Source organism: Spodoptera frugiperda, chromosome 18 (genome assembly GCF_023101765.2).
Source record: "Spodoptera frugiperda isolate SF20-4 chromosome 18, AGI-APGP_CSIRO_Sfru_2.0, whole genome shotgun sequence".
NCBI lineage: Eukaryota > Metazoa > Arthropoda > Insecta > Lepidoptera > Noctuidae > Spodoptera > Spodoptera frugiperda.
Genome location: NC_064229.1, coordinates 4,104,619 through 4,120,520, shown reverse-complemented (window position 1 = coordinate 4,120,520; position 15,902 = coordinate 4,104,619). Strand labels below are relative to the sequence as shown.

At 35.1% G+C, this 15,902-nt stretch overlaps 1 protein-coding gene across 2 annotated transcripts in view; it reads left to right on the top strand.

Moving 5' to 3' along the window:
* Positions 1-2,920: 2,920 nt before the first annotated feature.
* The window catches only part of LOC118278178 (katanin p60 ATPase-containing subunit A-like 1), a 34,567-nt gene continuing 21,585 nt past the window's right edge, over positions 2,921-15,902 (top strand). For both annotated transcript variants that reach the window (XM_035597280.2, XM_035597279.2), the window contains exon 1: positions 2,921-3,424. In XM_035597280.2, coding sequence (XP_035453173.1) covers positions 3,233-3,424 — 192 coding nt within the window. In that variant the 5' untranslated portion in view covers positions 2,921-3,232. The remainder of the gene's footprint in view (positions 3,425-15,902) is intronic.

Here is a 15,902-nt window from a genome sequence, read left to right as displayed (position 1 = left end):
ATTAATTTCGCCACAACGATTCTACCTAGTCTCCATCTTGTCTCTTCTGTTCATATAAGTTGTATATACAATTTGGTGCTAGATATACATATATACAAATAGTTGTTACACCAAATTCTTCATAATATGTTCACGTTATAAGTTATGTCTTTGTATATCTTGTTATAATCTCAATTAAGTTATTTCTGGTGCATATAATTATGTTAAGATTTTGGTTTATCTAATTCTTTTAGGTACATAGCATATTGTAGTTACGTGTATTTTGATTTAAAATGGGATTTAAAGTATATGGGTGTATATTTCTAGGTAAAAATTGTAGTGCATTCATGAAGGAATTTAGCCATATAGAACATGCAATTATAGGTACTGTATGTTTAATTGGGCTATCTAATTGTTTGGTTTTCCAATTACCCCCCTTCCCAATCTTCCCAATCCCCGATTGGCCAACAACCCTTAAATTCCTAATCCCCAGAAGGCCAGCAACGCACTTGTAACGCCTCTGGTGTTTCGTATGTCCATGGGCGGCGATTGCTTACAATCAGGTAATCCGTCTGCTCGTTTACCGGCTTATACCATAATAAAAAACAACTTGTGAAATATACATCCTTGTACTTGTAACACTGTTTTAAATAGCGTCACGAATATTTATGAGCTTTGTCTAGAGTAAGTTATCCAAAGAATAATTTGATGTACACAATCTGTTACTTTAGTTACTATACCTTATGCGCCGTAACAAGGTGCGGCTGACAGATTCAGTAACGTTTCGTATCACTCTTGAAAGTTGCTGCGATTTAAAAATTATGCCTTATTATATTAGCTGTATCACATTCGTATTATGTTAAATCATTCGGAAGTGTAGTTAATTAAATTAAAACCAACCGGAATGTTCTAGTCTTTAAATAAAATCTAATGAAATGAAAAATAAAGTAAAGTGTTATGCGTATAACGTAAATCCATAGTCGTGTTTAGTGATGGGATGTACTGCTACGATGGATAGGTAGTCGATGTTTTTTTAGAATAAAAAACGAAAATCGTACGTCGTTCAATTATCACTCTTAAAAAACCTTTAATTATGTGGGTAAATCTACTGTAGACACGGCTCTCTCTGCCCGAACCACAGTGACTTTATCTGAGCACAAATATACGTGGTACTTAATCTGAAAGATCGTGGTTGCTTTATTAACATATACAAACTAATATACACTTATATTCTTCACGGTTCTGTAAAACTGAAACTCTGAAACACCTCAGGGCTCGGTCATAAAATATTTATTTTGACAAGTATATATACGTAGTTACACTGCACAACTAAATAACACACACATTTAATAAAAAAATTAAAGAGAATTAAATGTATGCTGCGAGTATCGATAGCGATAAAAAAAGATTTTTCTAATGTCCATCCCTAAAGAGAGACGTCAACGTCATACAGGCATCTGTCAGCCGCACCTTGTTACGGCGCATAGGGAATAATGCTAGCCATCATAGTAATTATTTAACTAAAATCAATGCAACTAGCAAACTGTTCGCTACACTTCGACAGTCAAGTAAATATTGTATGACTGTATTTGACAAAGAAAGAAAAGTATACTCAATAGGTGTGACATATTTTTTTATTTTTAAACTTTAAGGAGCTTAGACATTTCGTAAAGATTGCATTTCAATAATTTGCAAAATTATTTGTGGTAACATTTTGTGTTAGTGTTGCAACTTAATGAAATGTCATTATTTTTTATCTTGTAGCATGGTTAGAGTAAATATGTTATGGTTATAGTTGATTACGTATGTAGTTTTCATTAAGTTATTGAGATTTCCATAAATGTGTATTTATTTTGATTTTGTAAGTAAATGATCCTACATCGGCGATTTGGCTAAATAAAGTTTTAATAGTCGATTAAAATGTGAGTCTAGAATAATCGCCTATGTCGGATCTCATTAGTAATCATTGTATTTATTGATATTTTGACATTTATTGGTAGTTTAACAGAAATAAATGGGAAAATAAGTAAAAAAATACGACTCTAGAAGTTTTGACTAACACTGTGTCGGAAAATGTAAAAGATTTCTTTTTATTTGGTTTTTAACTTGTAATGGTTGACCATACTTTGCTAGGTGACGATATGAGGGAGGTATTGATGTAAATAGACGTATGTACTGTATAACTGCAGATTGTATTTTTGTTTCATACTATGTATTATATCTAAAACTACGAATATATCGTTTATTGTTAGCGTCACTGTTTTATTTTCCTCAAACCTTGATAGTTATGTGTTACTCCCATCGAGCTCCTTAATCCCAAATATTAGAAAACCTCATACCGTTTTCAAGAATTAGGCCACCGAAATCAACAAAATGGTCAGTGCAGAGGACTGCTCAACGAAACATGAAAGAGAACCCTAAGGATAATACGAGGGGTAGTCACAGAGAAAGTAAAAAATCATGAGACAGATATTTTTTTCTGTGCTTCTATAGAAATTACTTCCACATCACTCGATTGGAAATAACATGCACCCATCTGCTTCCTGCTACCTTCACCTATACTTATAGTCTTCGCTGCTCGTAGCAGCTGTATAAAGTTTTAAGTCATAATTCTCAAAAAAGTCTAGCTGTTCAAGCTCCAGCTCAACACTGCCTTTGGAAGTCCACAATACAGAAGGAGTGCAATATAAAAATAAGACAAATATTTTAGAATACGCTCCTTTGTCAATAGATCGGAGGTCATGTATTGCTAAGCTCTCTTGGCTAAGCTCATAATTATTATGTCAAGTAAAAAATAAATGTCAAATAAAAACACAATATTTAGTCGATTAATTTTACACAACACTATCGTTCGTTTTCTTTTTGTAATAGAAAACGAACTTAACTTCAGGTGTACCAACTTTCACAAACGAATATTACGAGTTCGTCATTGGTTAATTGATTTAGGTTGGCAGTTGACTTGCGATTGTGATTGTGAACTGTCGAACTAAATTGATAAGTTTGTTTTGTCACAAAAATATGGTCATAGTTTTATAAATTCAGCGAAATCATGAGATAAGTAGTACCACATGTAAACATACATTTGCAATGTGTCAAGTGAATAACGCATAAACATAATGAAAGTCGTGTGGATCATGTTGTGAAAATGCGAAGTGTTACATTCGGATTTATTGGATGTCACACGCGATTGTAATCTTCGAAGGGGTCTCCGTCTCTACGAAGAACCATATCGTTTTCATTGTGGATACGTTACATGTACGCAGCGGGAATGACAATAATGGCAGTTTCTGTTGGCGAAATTTGCGAGAACACGAAGTTGGCGAGGGAGATGGCCCTGATGGGGAACTATGAGTCGGCGCTGGTGTACTACGAGGGCACCGTGCAGATGATCCACAGGCTGCTCATCACCATCGCGGACCCTACACGCAAGTCCAAGTGGCAACTGGTGAGTACCACTCGACTCATTACATGTCCAAGTACCTGGTCGGCTGCTTACCTTGAATATGAACGTTTCCTTTTATGATAAGCTGTGGTGCTAATTAGTTGTGCGATCGACAAGAAGGCGGAAGGCCACCCGCAGCGTTCACATAATTTTCCATGTTCGTTTTGTTTACGTCCTTTTTTGTTTCAAGTTAGGTTATCTGTGTTTGTACTGGCCTGTGCTTAGCCCACTATTTCTGTAGTTCTTTCAAAATAACGTTCGTTTTATCTTTACTTTTTATATCTTTATGCCATACCTACAAATACTTATTTTTAAATTTATCAACTGGTAAGTGGGTAGGTGATTTTTCTTATAAGTTGAATAAAATTAGTTACTTATTTTCAATTCAATTCTTTATTTCAACAAAAAATTCAACTTAAAATTATTATTTGCATTGCACTTAATTGTACAACTAATCTACATTTTAAAAGAAAAGTAATGAATCATGCACGGACAAGAGGCAACATGTGAGACACTTCATTAACAAAGACATTGTTACCAGTTGCATTAAATCTGTTAAAACATAACAAAACCTGTTTATGCAGTTGTAAGCAACTAAGTAACCTGACATATTCATAACATAGCTCTCATCTGTGTGGTAAGTTACACACAAATCGTTTTGTCAATATATGTTTTGATTGACAACATAATTCACCTTTTGTTCCTCTATAAACAGGTATATATGTAATTAGCATGTAGGTGTAATTAATAACACATTTTATACCGATTGCTTTATTGTCTAAGCTGTTATCTCATTAGTACAATTTAATAGAGATATAACCCTTTTGAATTAAACCTATATCAGACACCATTTAGGCATGAATTTTTTAACAACTGTATATTCAATTTTCATAGTAGGCACCTATTCTTTTCAATCATCATCAGCAGGAACACTTCTACTGTTGAACAAAGGCCTCCCTATTAGTCTTCCATATAGAATGACAAGCCTCCATCCGCATCTATCCTTCTTTTTATTTTAATACAAAAAACGATTTATAACTTTGAATAAGGTACTATAATAATTATAAAGCAATCAATCTCAGACATGTTAAAACCACTACAAAATCACATTATTATTCTCTTATATCAATTACACATAATCATGTTATAGTACTTATTATGCATTTCATAATCCTGAAATAATTCATTGTGATAACAATGCAAATTATATGTAATTTGTAATTCAGTGACGCTAGGCCCTTATCTCCGAGCTCACTACAAGAGTAATATAACTGTCTGATAAGAATCTTATATGATTCTGTTATCTTGTTAGCATTAGCATATTATTATAATATTAAATACCTTCTATCTTCTGTGATACCTTTGCCTCAAGTAGGATTTCAACAACCTGTGATTTGAAGAGATTTCTGTGTTATATTGTTACTAGCCTTGATAGCTTCGCTCCTTTTCCAATGAAATAAAAATTAGACTGAGTGTTATTCCAGATTGTACAATAAACATACATGCAACCTCTCAAACTTTTGAATTTATAATATTAGTAAGAAAAACATAGTTAATATCTGTTAATAGCTGGATTTAGGCCTTTCAATTAACACACCAACTTAGCTGAACCTCTATATCATTGTATCCGACCTGGCCAGTAAACTACTTGCATAGAATCACATACTTAAAACAAACAAATACAAATTAGTTACTGCTTTTATCTGTTCAGACTGAAACAAGTGTTTGTCCATCAATTACGCTGAAACAACTAAACAGATTCGGATGAAATGACAATGCCAGATCCTGCCCCACTCAATTTCATAAATGTACAAGAAAAGTAAATTAATCAAAATTTATGCAATGAAAATAGGACCCTTGGTTACTTAATAATTATTCTGATAAAGTTGCGGATAAAAAGTAGGAAATAAAAAGAATTTAAAAAACCCAAGGCCTATTTTCTGTTCCTATGGCGACCATCTGCGTTTCTTAGTACGCATACACGAGGAAGAAAACGAGTTATTCAATAAAAAAAGATTTATTAATGTAACGTGTACGGATTTTAATATGAATTTGGTTTTAATACGTATGTATTAAAACCGTTTGTTAGTTAATTTATTTTTTTTATAATATAGATTATAATGAATGCATATTCTAATTATTATTTCGTATTTGAACGTTAGTGATTAAATGTAACGAAACGTCATAGGCGTGCGTGCGCCAGTTATGTCCAAAAAGTCATTATTTGACATTCGCTCTGTCTGTTCTGTTTACATTGTTGTTTCGTTATGACTATGAATTAAAAGTAGAATTACTAAAGGTGATATTGGTGATAACATTCCTGCCTTTCATAGCTAAACACCCTATGATAGCATTGTAATAATATAAAGCACTTAATTTAACTATTTCTACCATTATAACTGCAATTAACCTAAACTGGTACTTAACCTAAAAGTGGTATTTTTTTCTTAGATTTACATAAAAACCGCAACGTCTAAAGGCTTTTAAACATGTTTTTAGTTATCACTAATAAAGCAGCAATAAAATGCTACATTTGGCATGCCTGTACATTATAGTTTTTTGGTGGGGCAAAGCTCTATAGAGATTCTGGCATTGTCATTTGGTATACAGACAGGGTATGAGCTGACTTGGGTGATAGGATACTTTTTAACCCATGGGAATGCAGATAATGCCGCTGGCAGAAGCTAGTAGAAAATATGGTACAGACACAAGTCACTGACCTGTAAAAGTTCAAGGAAAACAAAGTAATAACAGAACTCTACCTATCTGCCACTGAACCTATACAATTATGAAACTTCCATCCATCCTTTCTTGTACGTAGTTTACCATATTCACAGTAAACTTATACAAAGAAATACCTATTTCTATGGCAGCAATACATTATTGCTTCTAAATAATTTAAATAAACTATACAGTATACAGGTGTACTTGTCAGTTCCTTTGTGTACTTTAACACACATCTGTAATGACTACATAAATGTACAGTTATTTATTTTATTTCAACATTACTTACTCATGGGTTTAAGTTGACGTGATTTATGGGTTTCTATTTACTTATGTATTTACATTTACTTAAGCCTTTGTCATATGGAGGCTGGCAGAAAACATAGTGTCACTCGAAGCATGATCCTTTATCTTCCATCATATTCATGGTTTTAATCATTCAAGCATGCAGATAAACATACTAATTACTGTTATAATATTGTCTTGTGTCCTGTTCTTGCTAATACTCACAAATTACATATCCAAGTTTTACGAATATAATATCTGTAATTACTTGTCTAACAAAACAAAAGATATATGTCACTTATAAACGGAACAAAGAGGATTTCTTTCAACTAATCTCTTAAGGATCTACATCAGTTCACATCTGATTAGCCATAAAATACTAATGTAATTGGACATCTAAGTACAGGCATTCATTGTCTTACGCCTTAACTCATCTCATATCTTGAGCGGAAAGATAAACCCTAAGCATATATCATGCGTTTTATGAAAGTGCAGTTGAGTCAGAAGCATGAGTCAGTCAGTCAAGTTATAGGCACAAAGAGTCAAAACAGATTTTGTTTTCACCTGATTACTGGCTGGTTCAATATACCAGTTCTTTGTCCTGTTTCTCAAAACTTTGACCTAAGCATCCTCGTTTTGTGATAACCTTTTTTGTTCTTTGGTTTCCTTACTTGGTACTGACTTTGTTTGATATGAATTAGGAATATCAGTTCTGTTATAATAGATGGTTTGAAATGTTTTTCTATTTACAGTGTTGATTATGTCATTATGTCTTTGTTGTCAAGCTTTAATGCGATGTAATACTCGATGGACAATAATAACATATTGTATGACATTGTCGTTGTTGGAGACTCATGTTCAACAGTGGATACCTTGTGCAGATGATGTTCCTAAAATTTTAAGATGGACTACAAAGGCTGCAAAATTTGAGTCTTTAGAGAAGAATCTGAGTCTTTGGCGTTCGGCAAATTAGATTGCCATTAACTAAAAATCACGGTTTATTCACGTAAATCAATGGAGAAAAGCTCTACTAGTTTCGAGTCACAGAGGGACTCTTCACCATGAGCAGCGTGCGCAGACGCGGCGACGTCGCGCAGCCTACTGATAGAGGTTTTCTCCATTAATTTACGTAAGTAAACCGTGATTTTTAGTTAATTTAGTATGTCTCACGACATAGTTACTATACAAATATAGATTGCCTTTGATACAATTATAGAAGTAGGGACAATATTTTATACCAAGCTGTTGACATAAAATCTCCACTAAACTAGATGCGATTCGTTCTTTATTACACCTGTTGGAAGTTTTACAGGCGTTTTATAGACCCTAACAAGTGCCGTACGTTTCATACGACCATCGGGATAACTTTACAACCTCTCCAAAACACAAGACCAGACACAGACAAATTCCAGACGAGATTTTTTCCCCGAATTACCCAGCATCCTTTTTTTGCTCTATCAATTCGGTCCCAAGAGATCCAATCTTCAAGTTTTCAATTCTAGACGCACGAAATAGTCTGTGTCTAGGTATCTTTTATTTTTAGAATGGTTTTTTATATAATCCATTACATGCATTATGACCAAGTTTTGCTCCATGACTAAATTGGCATTGAGCACGTCTATTACTTATTATATTTTACCCTGAAGGTCATTGGAAGTAATATTGTTCATCTGTTTCAATATCTTCCTTGTCGTTTTTATAACAATTGTTCAACTTAACAGCTTGCCTTGAGAAACATGCATTTAATGGCATTTAGGTAGTTAATTCTCCGAAAAATCTTGTGCGCACTTATTTTTCTTGGTGTATAAGGAAAACCAGAATAGTAGGGCGACAGTTCTTGAAAAACGTGTTTAACTTAAACTTGACCTAGTAGCGTTTGGTTTATCTGTACCTATGTATGTTTATGTACGTTTTTTGAGCGGCTTATTTACTCAACGGTGCCCTAAATTAGTCATAATTCTCGTAAAAACAAAGTAACTACTGGATTTTTTCGTCCGAAAATAAGACTAACCGAAAGAGTAGCGAAGGGTAACCCCTCACCAGGAAGTCACTCACCACTCACCACTCTTTAAAAGTGTATTACAATAAAATAAATAGAGTATAAAAGCAAAACAAAATCTAAAAACTAACTATTCTACAAGACAAAACAATAAGATTAAACAAAACAGATATAGACACAACAAGTTTCATTAGAACCTAAACATCTTATAAACACCGATGTGTGCCTGTCGAAACATTTAAGGATTTGCATACATTTGCGTATTTAACTATTTCATTTACTAACGTATTTGCAACTAGTAGATTTGCATCATCAACAGCCCGTGAAGACCAGGTTACATGCTACATGGTTTAACATTGAGAGTTTGTCTTAATATCCACCCTGAAGAGGCAGTTTAAAGATCGCAGTTCAATAGTTTCAGGTTTATGGGTCAATGAGACCCATAGGTCTTGTCAAAGGTTCGTCACAAAACGCTTGGCAGGCGGGTTAAAACTGCAATTTTAAAGGTTCTTTTTTTAGAGAGTACTGCTGCCAAGTCTCTGTTAAACACTCCTTTAGTTGTTTCTTGCAACATCCGTTGAAGAGTAGCTGTAGGATTGGTGACAAATGTGGTCTCTACCGCCTTCACCACACGACAATTTTGCATATGCGAACAATCAATCTCTTCCATCTAATTTGCGCTGTCATTGAATCGTTTTGGTGTCATTTGTCTTAATAGAAAGTCTCATATAACGTTTTTTGATGAGGTCAATGGTATTCTGAGTCACTATATCATACGCCTACGCGTAATCTCATGCGCGTAATGATGCATACGACGAGTACAAGCTTAGTGTTCAATTTTACGCGCAAATATTTGCTTGTGTTGCTGGGTTATCGGACAAAGACCCAATATTTTGAGGATTCAACTTATCTAGATTGCTCTTAAGTTAATAACTGTCGTAAAGAAAATATTTTGGTCATAACCTTAATTTCTATAAGGATAAAAGTTCTGAACAGTTGGAAGTTTAAGTCAGAATTGATATTTGCCTGTACTGGGCAACAATATCAACATCAACAGCCTATAAGTGGTCACTGCTGACCAAAGGCATTTCACACGGAGAAGGTTTGAGCAATAATGTGCGGGGCAACCCATCTGAAAAATTTGATACCCAAACGCTCCTTTACTTGCTCAAAACATAGTCGGCAATGAGTTTACTTTTTGCAAGTGAACAGTGAACTGTTTTCAATTGATTGTTTTAAAGTTCCTGTTTACTGTCTACTTTTTTCTCGGACATGGAACACAAAGGACGATCACATCACACAACATAATTCAACTGAAGCCTCTCGTGGAATACCGTATTGGATTCGACGATTAAACACACACGAAACTGCCTATTGTTTTCGTATTGATAGAAGACTTACAAAGAACTCGCCTTAATCCTGGCTTACTTCCACATTAATGGGTCTTGGTGCTAAAAGAAACTTGCTAGAAAAAGTAACACAAAGCTAATGATCCATCATTTGATGATCATGGGAGGTTTCCGTCAAAGTAAATTATTGAAAGGAAGTGGTTTTGTATCATAATTATCTTGTAAGTTAGTATTTCTCGTCATAAGTATAAGGAACTTGATTTGGAATACGTGGTAAAAAGTTCCAAAATATAAATTGGGTATCGATATATCGGTTCACAATTTCCATAGCAGTTTCATCCTCATCAATGGGCATCCTATATCGGTCAACTCAATTCTATTTTTTATTTTTTGTGTTGCAAGATTCATTCATTATGTGATATAGATATATAGATCAACATTTTATCGACCACGGATCAATATTTTTTTGCATCAAAAGCCAAGCATATATTAAACATAACTGTCAACACGTTGTACCTAATTATGATAGAAAAGAAACTTGACTAGGTACTGAGTACTAATAAAGTAATAATGTTTATCGCAATAGTTAATTAAAAAACAATCGAGGTAGAAAACATCGCATGATCAAATTATGCATACAGTCGTTACTTCATCGGCGATAGAATCATTTACAATACGATACATCATGAGAAACTGAATGCAAATTAACAATGCATCATACTGCAAATGACAGTTGGAGATTTAGGATCAATATTAAGAAAACTAGTGGAAGTGCTCAGTTTTTGATCTGACATGTTTGTAGACTCATCCTGGAAATAAATTGAACTAGGCGAGAGGGAGTGTCAGACACTTACTGACTAAACACCACCCCGCTCCTACACTGCTTTTCGAGCCGGGGCCTACTAGCCTACCTATAGCTATCTCCTAGGTAATCTGCAGCTCCGGGGTATTGAAAAACGCTCGAAAACAAGAGAGTCTGACACTCCTTTTCGCCTCGTACGAGGTAGGAAAAGCCATTGGATGATTTAAAAATGATGCATTTAAAAAAACCTAAACATAACTATACTTCAAATGGAAATGCTTTCCCAGAGGAAAGAAGAAAACTCAAGAGAAATTATACAGCTTAGCTTATGTTTCAATTTTAGTTCAAGAGTTGCACATATTGAATGACTCATCACTGTGTTTACACGTTTCGTAGGCCGAAAGTGTATGAAAAGTAATGAAAACAATGTATATTTACATAACATTTAGCTGGTCATAGTAAGCATAATTCATTTAGAATAATATCAGCGTTTTATATGGCACGCGCTGAACACACATCAATCGGTTATTTTAAGCCGATAAATATTCACAAATTGAAATGATGACAGGTCATTATAATGATATTGCTACACTAGTACACCGCCCCCGGTTTCGCCTACGTTTTCGATGTGAAAATATCCTATAATGTTGATCCGGGTCATGCCAAATTCTGTATTAATCTCTTCATTAGTTTATTGCGTGTTTCGCGTTTTGGGTATCAAGGTTTTGGTTACTTAATATTTTTTTGGATCTTTCTGGGTAAACTTTTTGAGTTCATTAGTTATCTGTGGAACATGATGATAAGAGAGGGTTACTTTTAGTACCTAGTACTGAAAGTCAAAGATGTGTATTAGCTACTTCTAATCACCACCGTAGGTTTGCTGACTTGATACTTATTGTGTCACTAGCTGTGCCCGCGACTTCGTCCGCGTGAAATAGTTATTTTAGGCATTATACATATTTATTTTTGCAAACAACTTTCTCAGCTTCATAAATTATAGCTGTTACCCACGGTTAATTTGTGCATTGAAAATTCGTGATAGCACTGGATTATGATTATAAGGAACAATCCACACTCATTTCTATACTATATGTGTTTCCACTGTTTTCCGGAAATCTGCGCCTATAGGTTGGGTAACCGCCACCCAGGTTTGTGTTTCAGAAATAAAATTCCTAGGGTACTTTTTAGATGGGCTCGTTACATACGCGTTATAGCAGTGGTAAGTCCCCTCTTTGAAGAGTGGCTTGAGAGGCGTCACGGCGTCCTCACCTACCGCCTGACGCAGGTACTTACCGGACACGGAAGTTTTGGTTGGTACCTGTTTCGAATTCGGCGGGAGGAAACACCCGGGCGTTTTGTCTGGGTGTCGTCATTGCGAGGCAGATATGGTGGAGCATACAGTGGCAGTGTGCATTGCATGTGCTGAGCATCGCCATGTCCTTAGGGATGTGAATGGCGACGGTAACCTCTCACGTCCGACTCTAGTTCAGGCCAAGGTGCGGAGCGAGGGGGAAAGGGACGCCGTCTCCCTCTTTTGCGAAGCAGTCATCCTAGCTAAGGAGGAGGCGGAGCGCATGAGGAAACGATCCTCATCACGCCCCAGCCGCCGCAGAAGATACTCCGCCACTACAGATGGGACCCAATAGGGCTGATGCCCGATCCGGTGCAGCAGACAACGTAAAAGATTACCGGGGCCCCGACTCAAATCAGAACGGGGTGATTTTTACACTCCTTCTCGCTTCACCCAAGGCAGGAGTAGCCAACGGATGATTTTCCCCCCTCAAAAAAAACGAAAGAGTACAAATGTTTTCTTTCACATTGTGACGCAAGGTTATGAAATCCTTAAGGACCATATTTTTATACCCTATCATATTTTTATGACAATAAATTAAAGAATTAGATTTTTTGTTTGTCAAATGTTTCAGCCGATATTGTTGCACTTTACGTAGAATCTGGTTGTACTTTGTTAGACAGCCACAATAAAATGTGGGCGTGTGGTAAACCGCTTTTTTGCCATTCTACGCTATAAACAAACGCTTTCGATGGTCAATGATCAAAAAATTTTTTACTTCATTAGTAAGACTATATTTTTTTTGAGTATAGTTACACCAGGCTCCGCGTCGTTCGCAAACAATGCCTCTCCTCCTGGCAGCGTCGTGTTTCGCACATCATGCGGCGCGGGTGAATTTTATATCAGAGTTATTTTAAAATTGTAATATCTTCTAAGATGTTTATTGAAGTTTAGTGATGTCAAAGACAATTTTGTTCACAATTAAATACTCTTAATGAACAACACATTTATTTCGATAAAGATTAATATTTTTCTTTAATACAACTCTTAACAAATAATGCATTAATTTCGACCCAGTTTGATTACCATAAAAACGATTCTAGTAAGTTTATCCTAAAAGATAGACATATACTGTCGCGGACTTTTTTTAGATCATTTTAAGAGGAATAATTCTTTCATACATATAATTTTCGTATCTTGAACCATTTTCGCAGCGCACGCAACGGAAGCCCTCAAAAATTAATAATTTCCCCAGTTTTGTCCACATTTTCCTATAACCTTCCTCGATAAATGGACTATCCAACACAAAAAGAATTATTCAAATCGGACCAGTAGTTCCGGAGATTAGCGCGTTCAAACAAACAAACAAACAATCAAACAAACTCTTCAGCTTTATAATATTAGTATAGATTATGTATATTGCCGTAACCTAACTGGGTTTCATGTTGAAACTAATCTATTAATGTAGTGCCTACATATGAATGCAATAAATGATTTGATTTGTTATGATGACTTTCCTAAACACCGATAACATTTAGTCAAAAAAATTAATTTACCATGTTGTTTTAGAAAGACTTCAAGCTGTCCAACAAATTCTAGCAAAAATCTACAATCTATTACAAATTTTCCAATACTATATCGTTCTCGTTTATCACAGAATATTAATACTAGATTAGATTTATAGGTGTAATAAGTTCCTTGTAGCTGAGGCAGATAAATCGATGTCACGCCTCCAAGGCCCGACCAATAAGGTGCGCAGTAAATATAATTAACCAACGATTTTACACACTCCATCCACGATTGATTTACATACAAATGTTTCTCATATACAATACACACGTATTTTATTAAGTATCGTCTTCACGCTATTTATCTTGTAATTGAGTATGGGATTATAAAAACAGAGAAGAAACTTTAGATGCACCAGTTGTGTCGTTCACGCCAATACTACTTTATAGATGGTTTGTCTAGAATGTTCGAAAGTTTGTGTATGGCTTTATTATAGAAATCTATCGCGGGAAAAGGTTTTCTATCATGTCTTAGGCTTAGTCTCTGTGTGTAGTAGTCCTTACTTCCTTAGTCGACTCCTACGACAGCCACGGACAGTAAGAGTGCTTTTCCCCCAGACATGTGCTATGCTACATTGCTGTGGCTTCCACCAATTATATTCGTTGATACACAGATTAAGACTGGTGGAAACGTACTCAGTTAAGCTATGTTTTATAAGGAAAGATGCACGCTATGGTTGTGTGCGATGGATGGCTTTTCTACTATCGTTACATCGCATATTCGAGCTGCGCATCTTCCTCGCACAGCTACATAGCTTAGTATCACTGGAAACGGTCACATAGTTTTACAGCTTAGCTATTACGTCTTCGTAGCATAGCTACATAGCACATCTCTGGTGAAAAATCACGCTAATGGTGGTGCCAAATCTATTCTACCCTACTATCACTACTCGGCGATGGAACACTCAGGTAGTTAATAGTTAAGTAAGCGGCAAAGTTAAGCGGTATGTTGTTACAACGATCGAAAACTAGAAATTCCGGACTTCCCATGTGAAAAGGAGCCTTGGACTAATTGAATGATAATCACAACAAAACGGCTAATCAGGATTTGGACAGGCTTGTGTCCGATCACCTTTATAATCCGATAGTCTGGTTACACAATAATCCAGTTATACACAAAGAAAATTGAATATTGTGTGTATAGCCTGTCCTTGTTAAAGTGGACGGTTTTTGTGTGGCCCAAGTGAAACCTTAATAAATTCGTTTTGTAAGAGATCTAGTTTATTCAGCCTGTTGCCGATGTAACTCACTTAATCCAATGTGTGACCTTCATCGTAACAATGGAGTTTTGGCATTATATCTACTTGCGTTTTTAACCTTGAATGGCTTCTTATTTTTATTAAATTGTATTATTCTACTAACTTTGGCTTAGGTCCGAGTTTTGGAAGTTTGTTTTGTAAGAATGGTGTTGTAATAAGCATTTTTCTGATCTATTGATTTTGCTAACAGATATTTGTGGGAAGACAGCAGACTCTTTAAAAGCTTTCTACGCAATTTAGTTTTGTCATATCTTTTTAGTAGGTAACATTGAAACAGACAGTCCACTTTGGATGAAGTTTTAAAATATTTGAAACGTTTTCGTCCCTTTTAGTTTTATAAGACGATAAACTTAAAAGGGTATGCGAGCACGCTGGCTGTGTAGTGTGAACCAGTTTTCGAAGCCGGCGTATTTAAAAGGGCCACTAAACATTCGGAATTATGGTCACCTAGAAACACTGAAACACCTTTACTTTTAACTTTATTCGTTTCGTGTTCTAGAATAAATATCGTATCGTATCTAGAAATAGCTGTAAAAAGTAAAATGTTTCGGAACCTTTGTGTTTGAACAAGTTTAACAAACTGTACCTTGTCTGATAAAAAGTAAGTTAAGTTTGTGAGAACGTTTTTGCGTGAAACATGTTGAGTAGACAGGCTTTTTCGTCCTGTAAAGCCGATTTGCTTTTCAGGACAAAAACAAAGTTATAATTCATTCAGTACATAATAAAGTGAACACTAGTCTCGCCACATAAAATTGATTTAACATGTGTATTGTTTCTCAAATATTAAATTAAATAGACATCCCTTTTGTTTTACCGCAGTCTGCAATGGACTGTGATAATAAAATCCTTCGTTTTCGAGCGAAATTCAACTATTGTAATTCAATTTAAGTCTTTCAGCTTCACAAACAAAAATTTTAACTGACATTTTTGCTTTTACCATTTTTTCAATCAATGTGAATGCTCTGTCTATCTGATGTTGAAATTCTATTGTATAGACTGAGGTCGATAGTAAATAAATCTTCCTTCTCATCAATCGAGACATAATACCATCGATAAAAACTTCTCGCCTCGGATTCTTCAATAACTTCTTTCATATAAACTACACAAGAAATATTCCATGTTAAAGCACTGGAACGTTAATCGATCGATTAAATCATTACCAATCATTTGTAATTAAATTGTTACACTTTTACTATTTTACCGA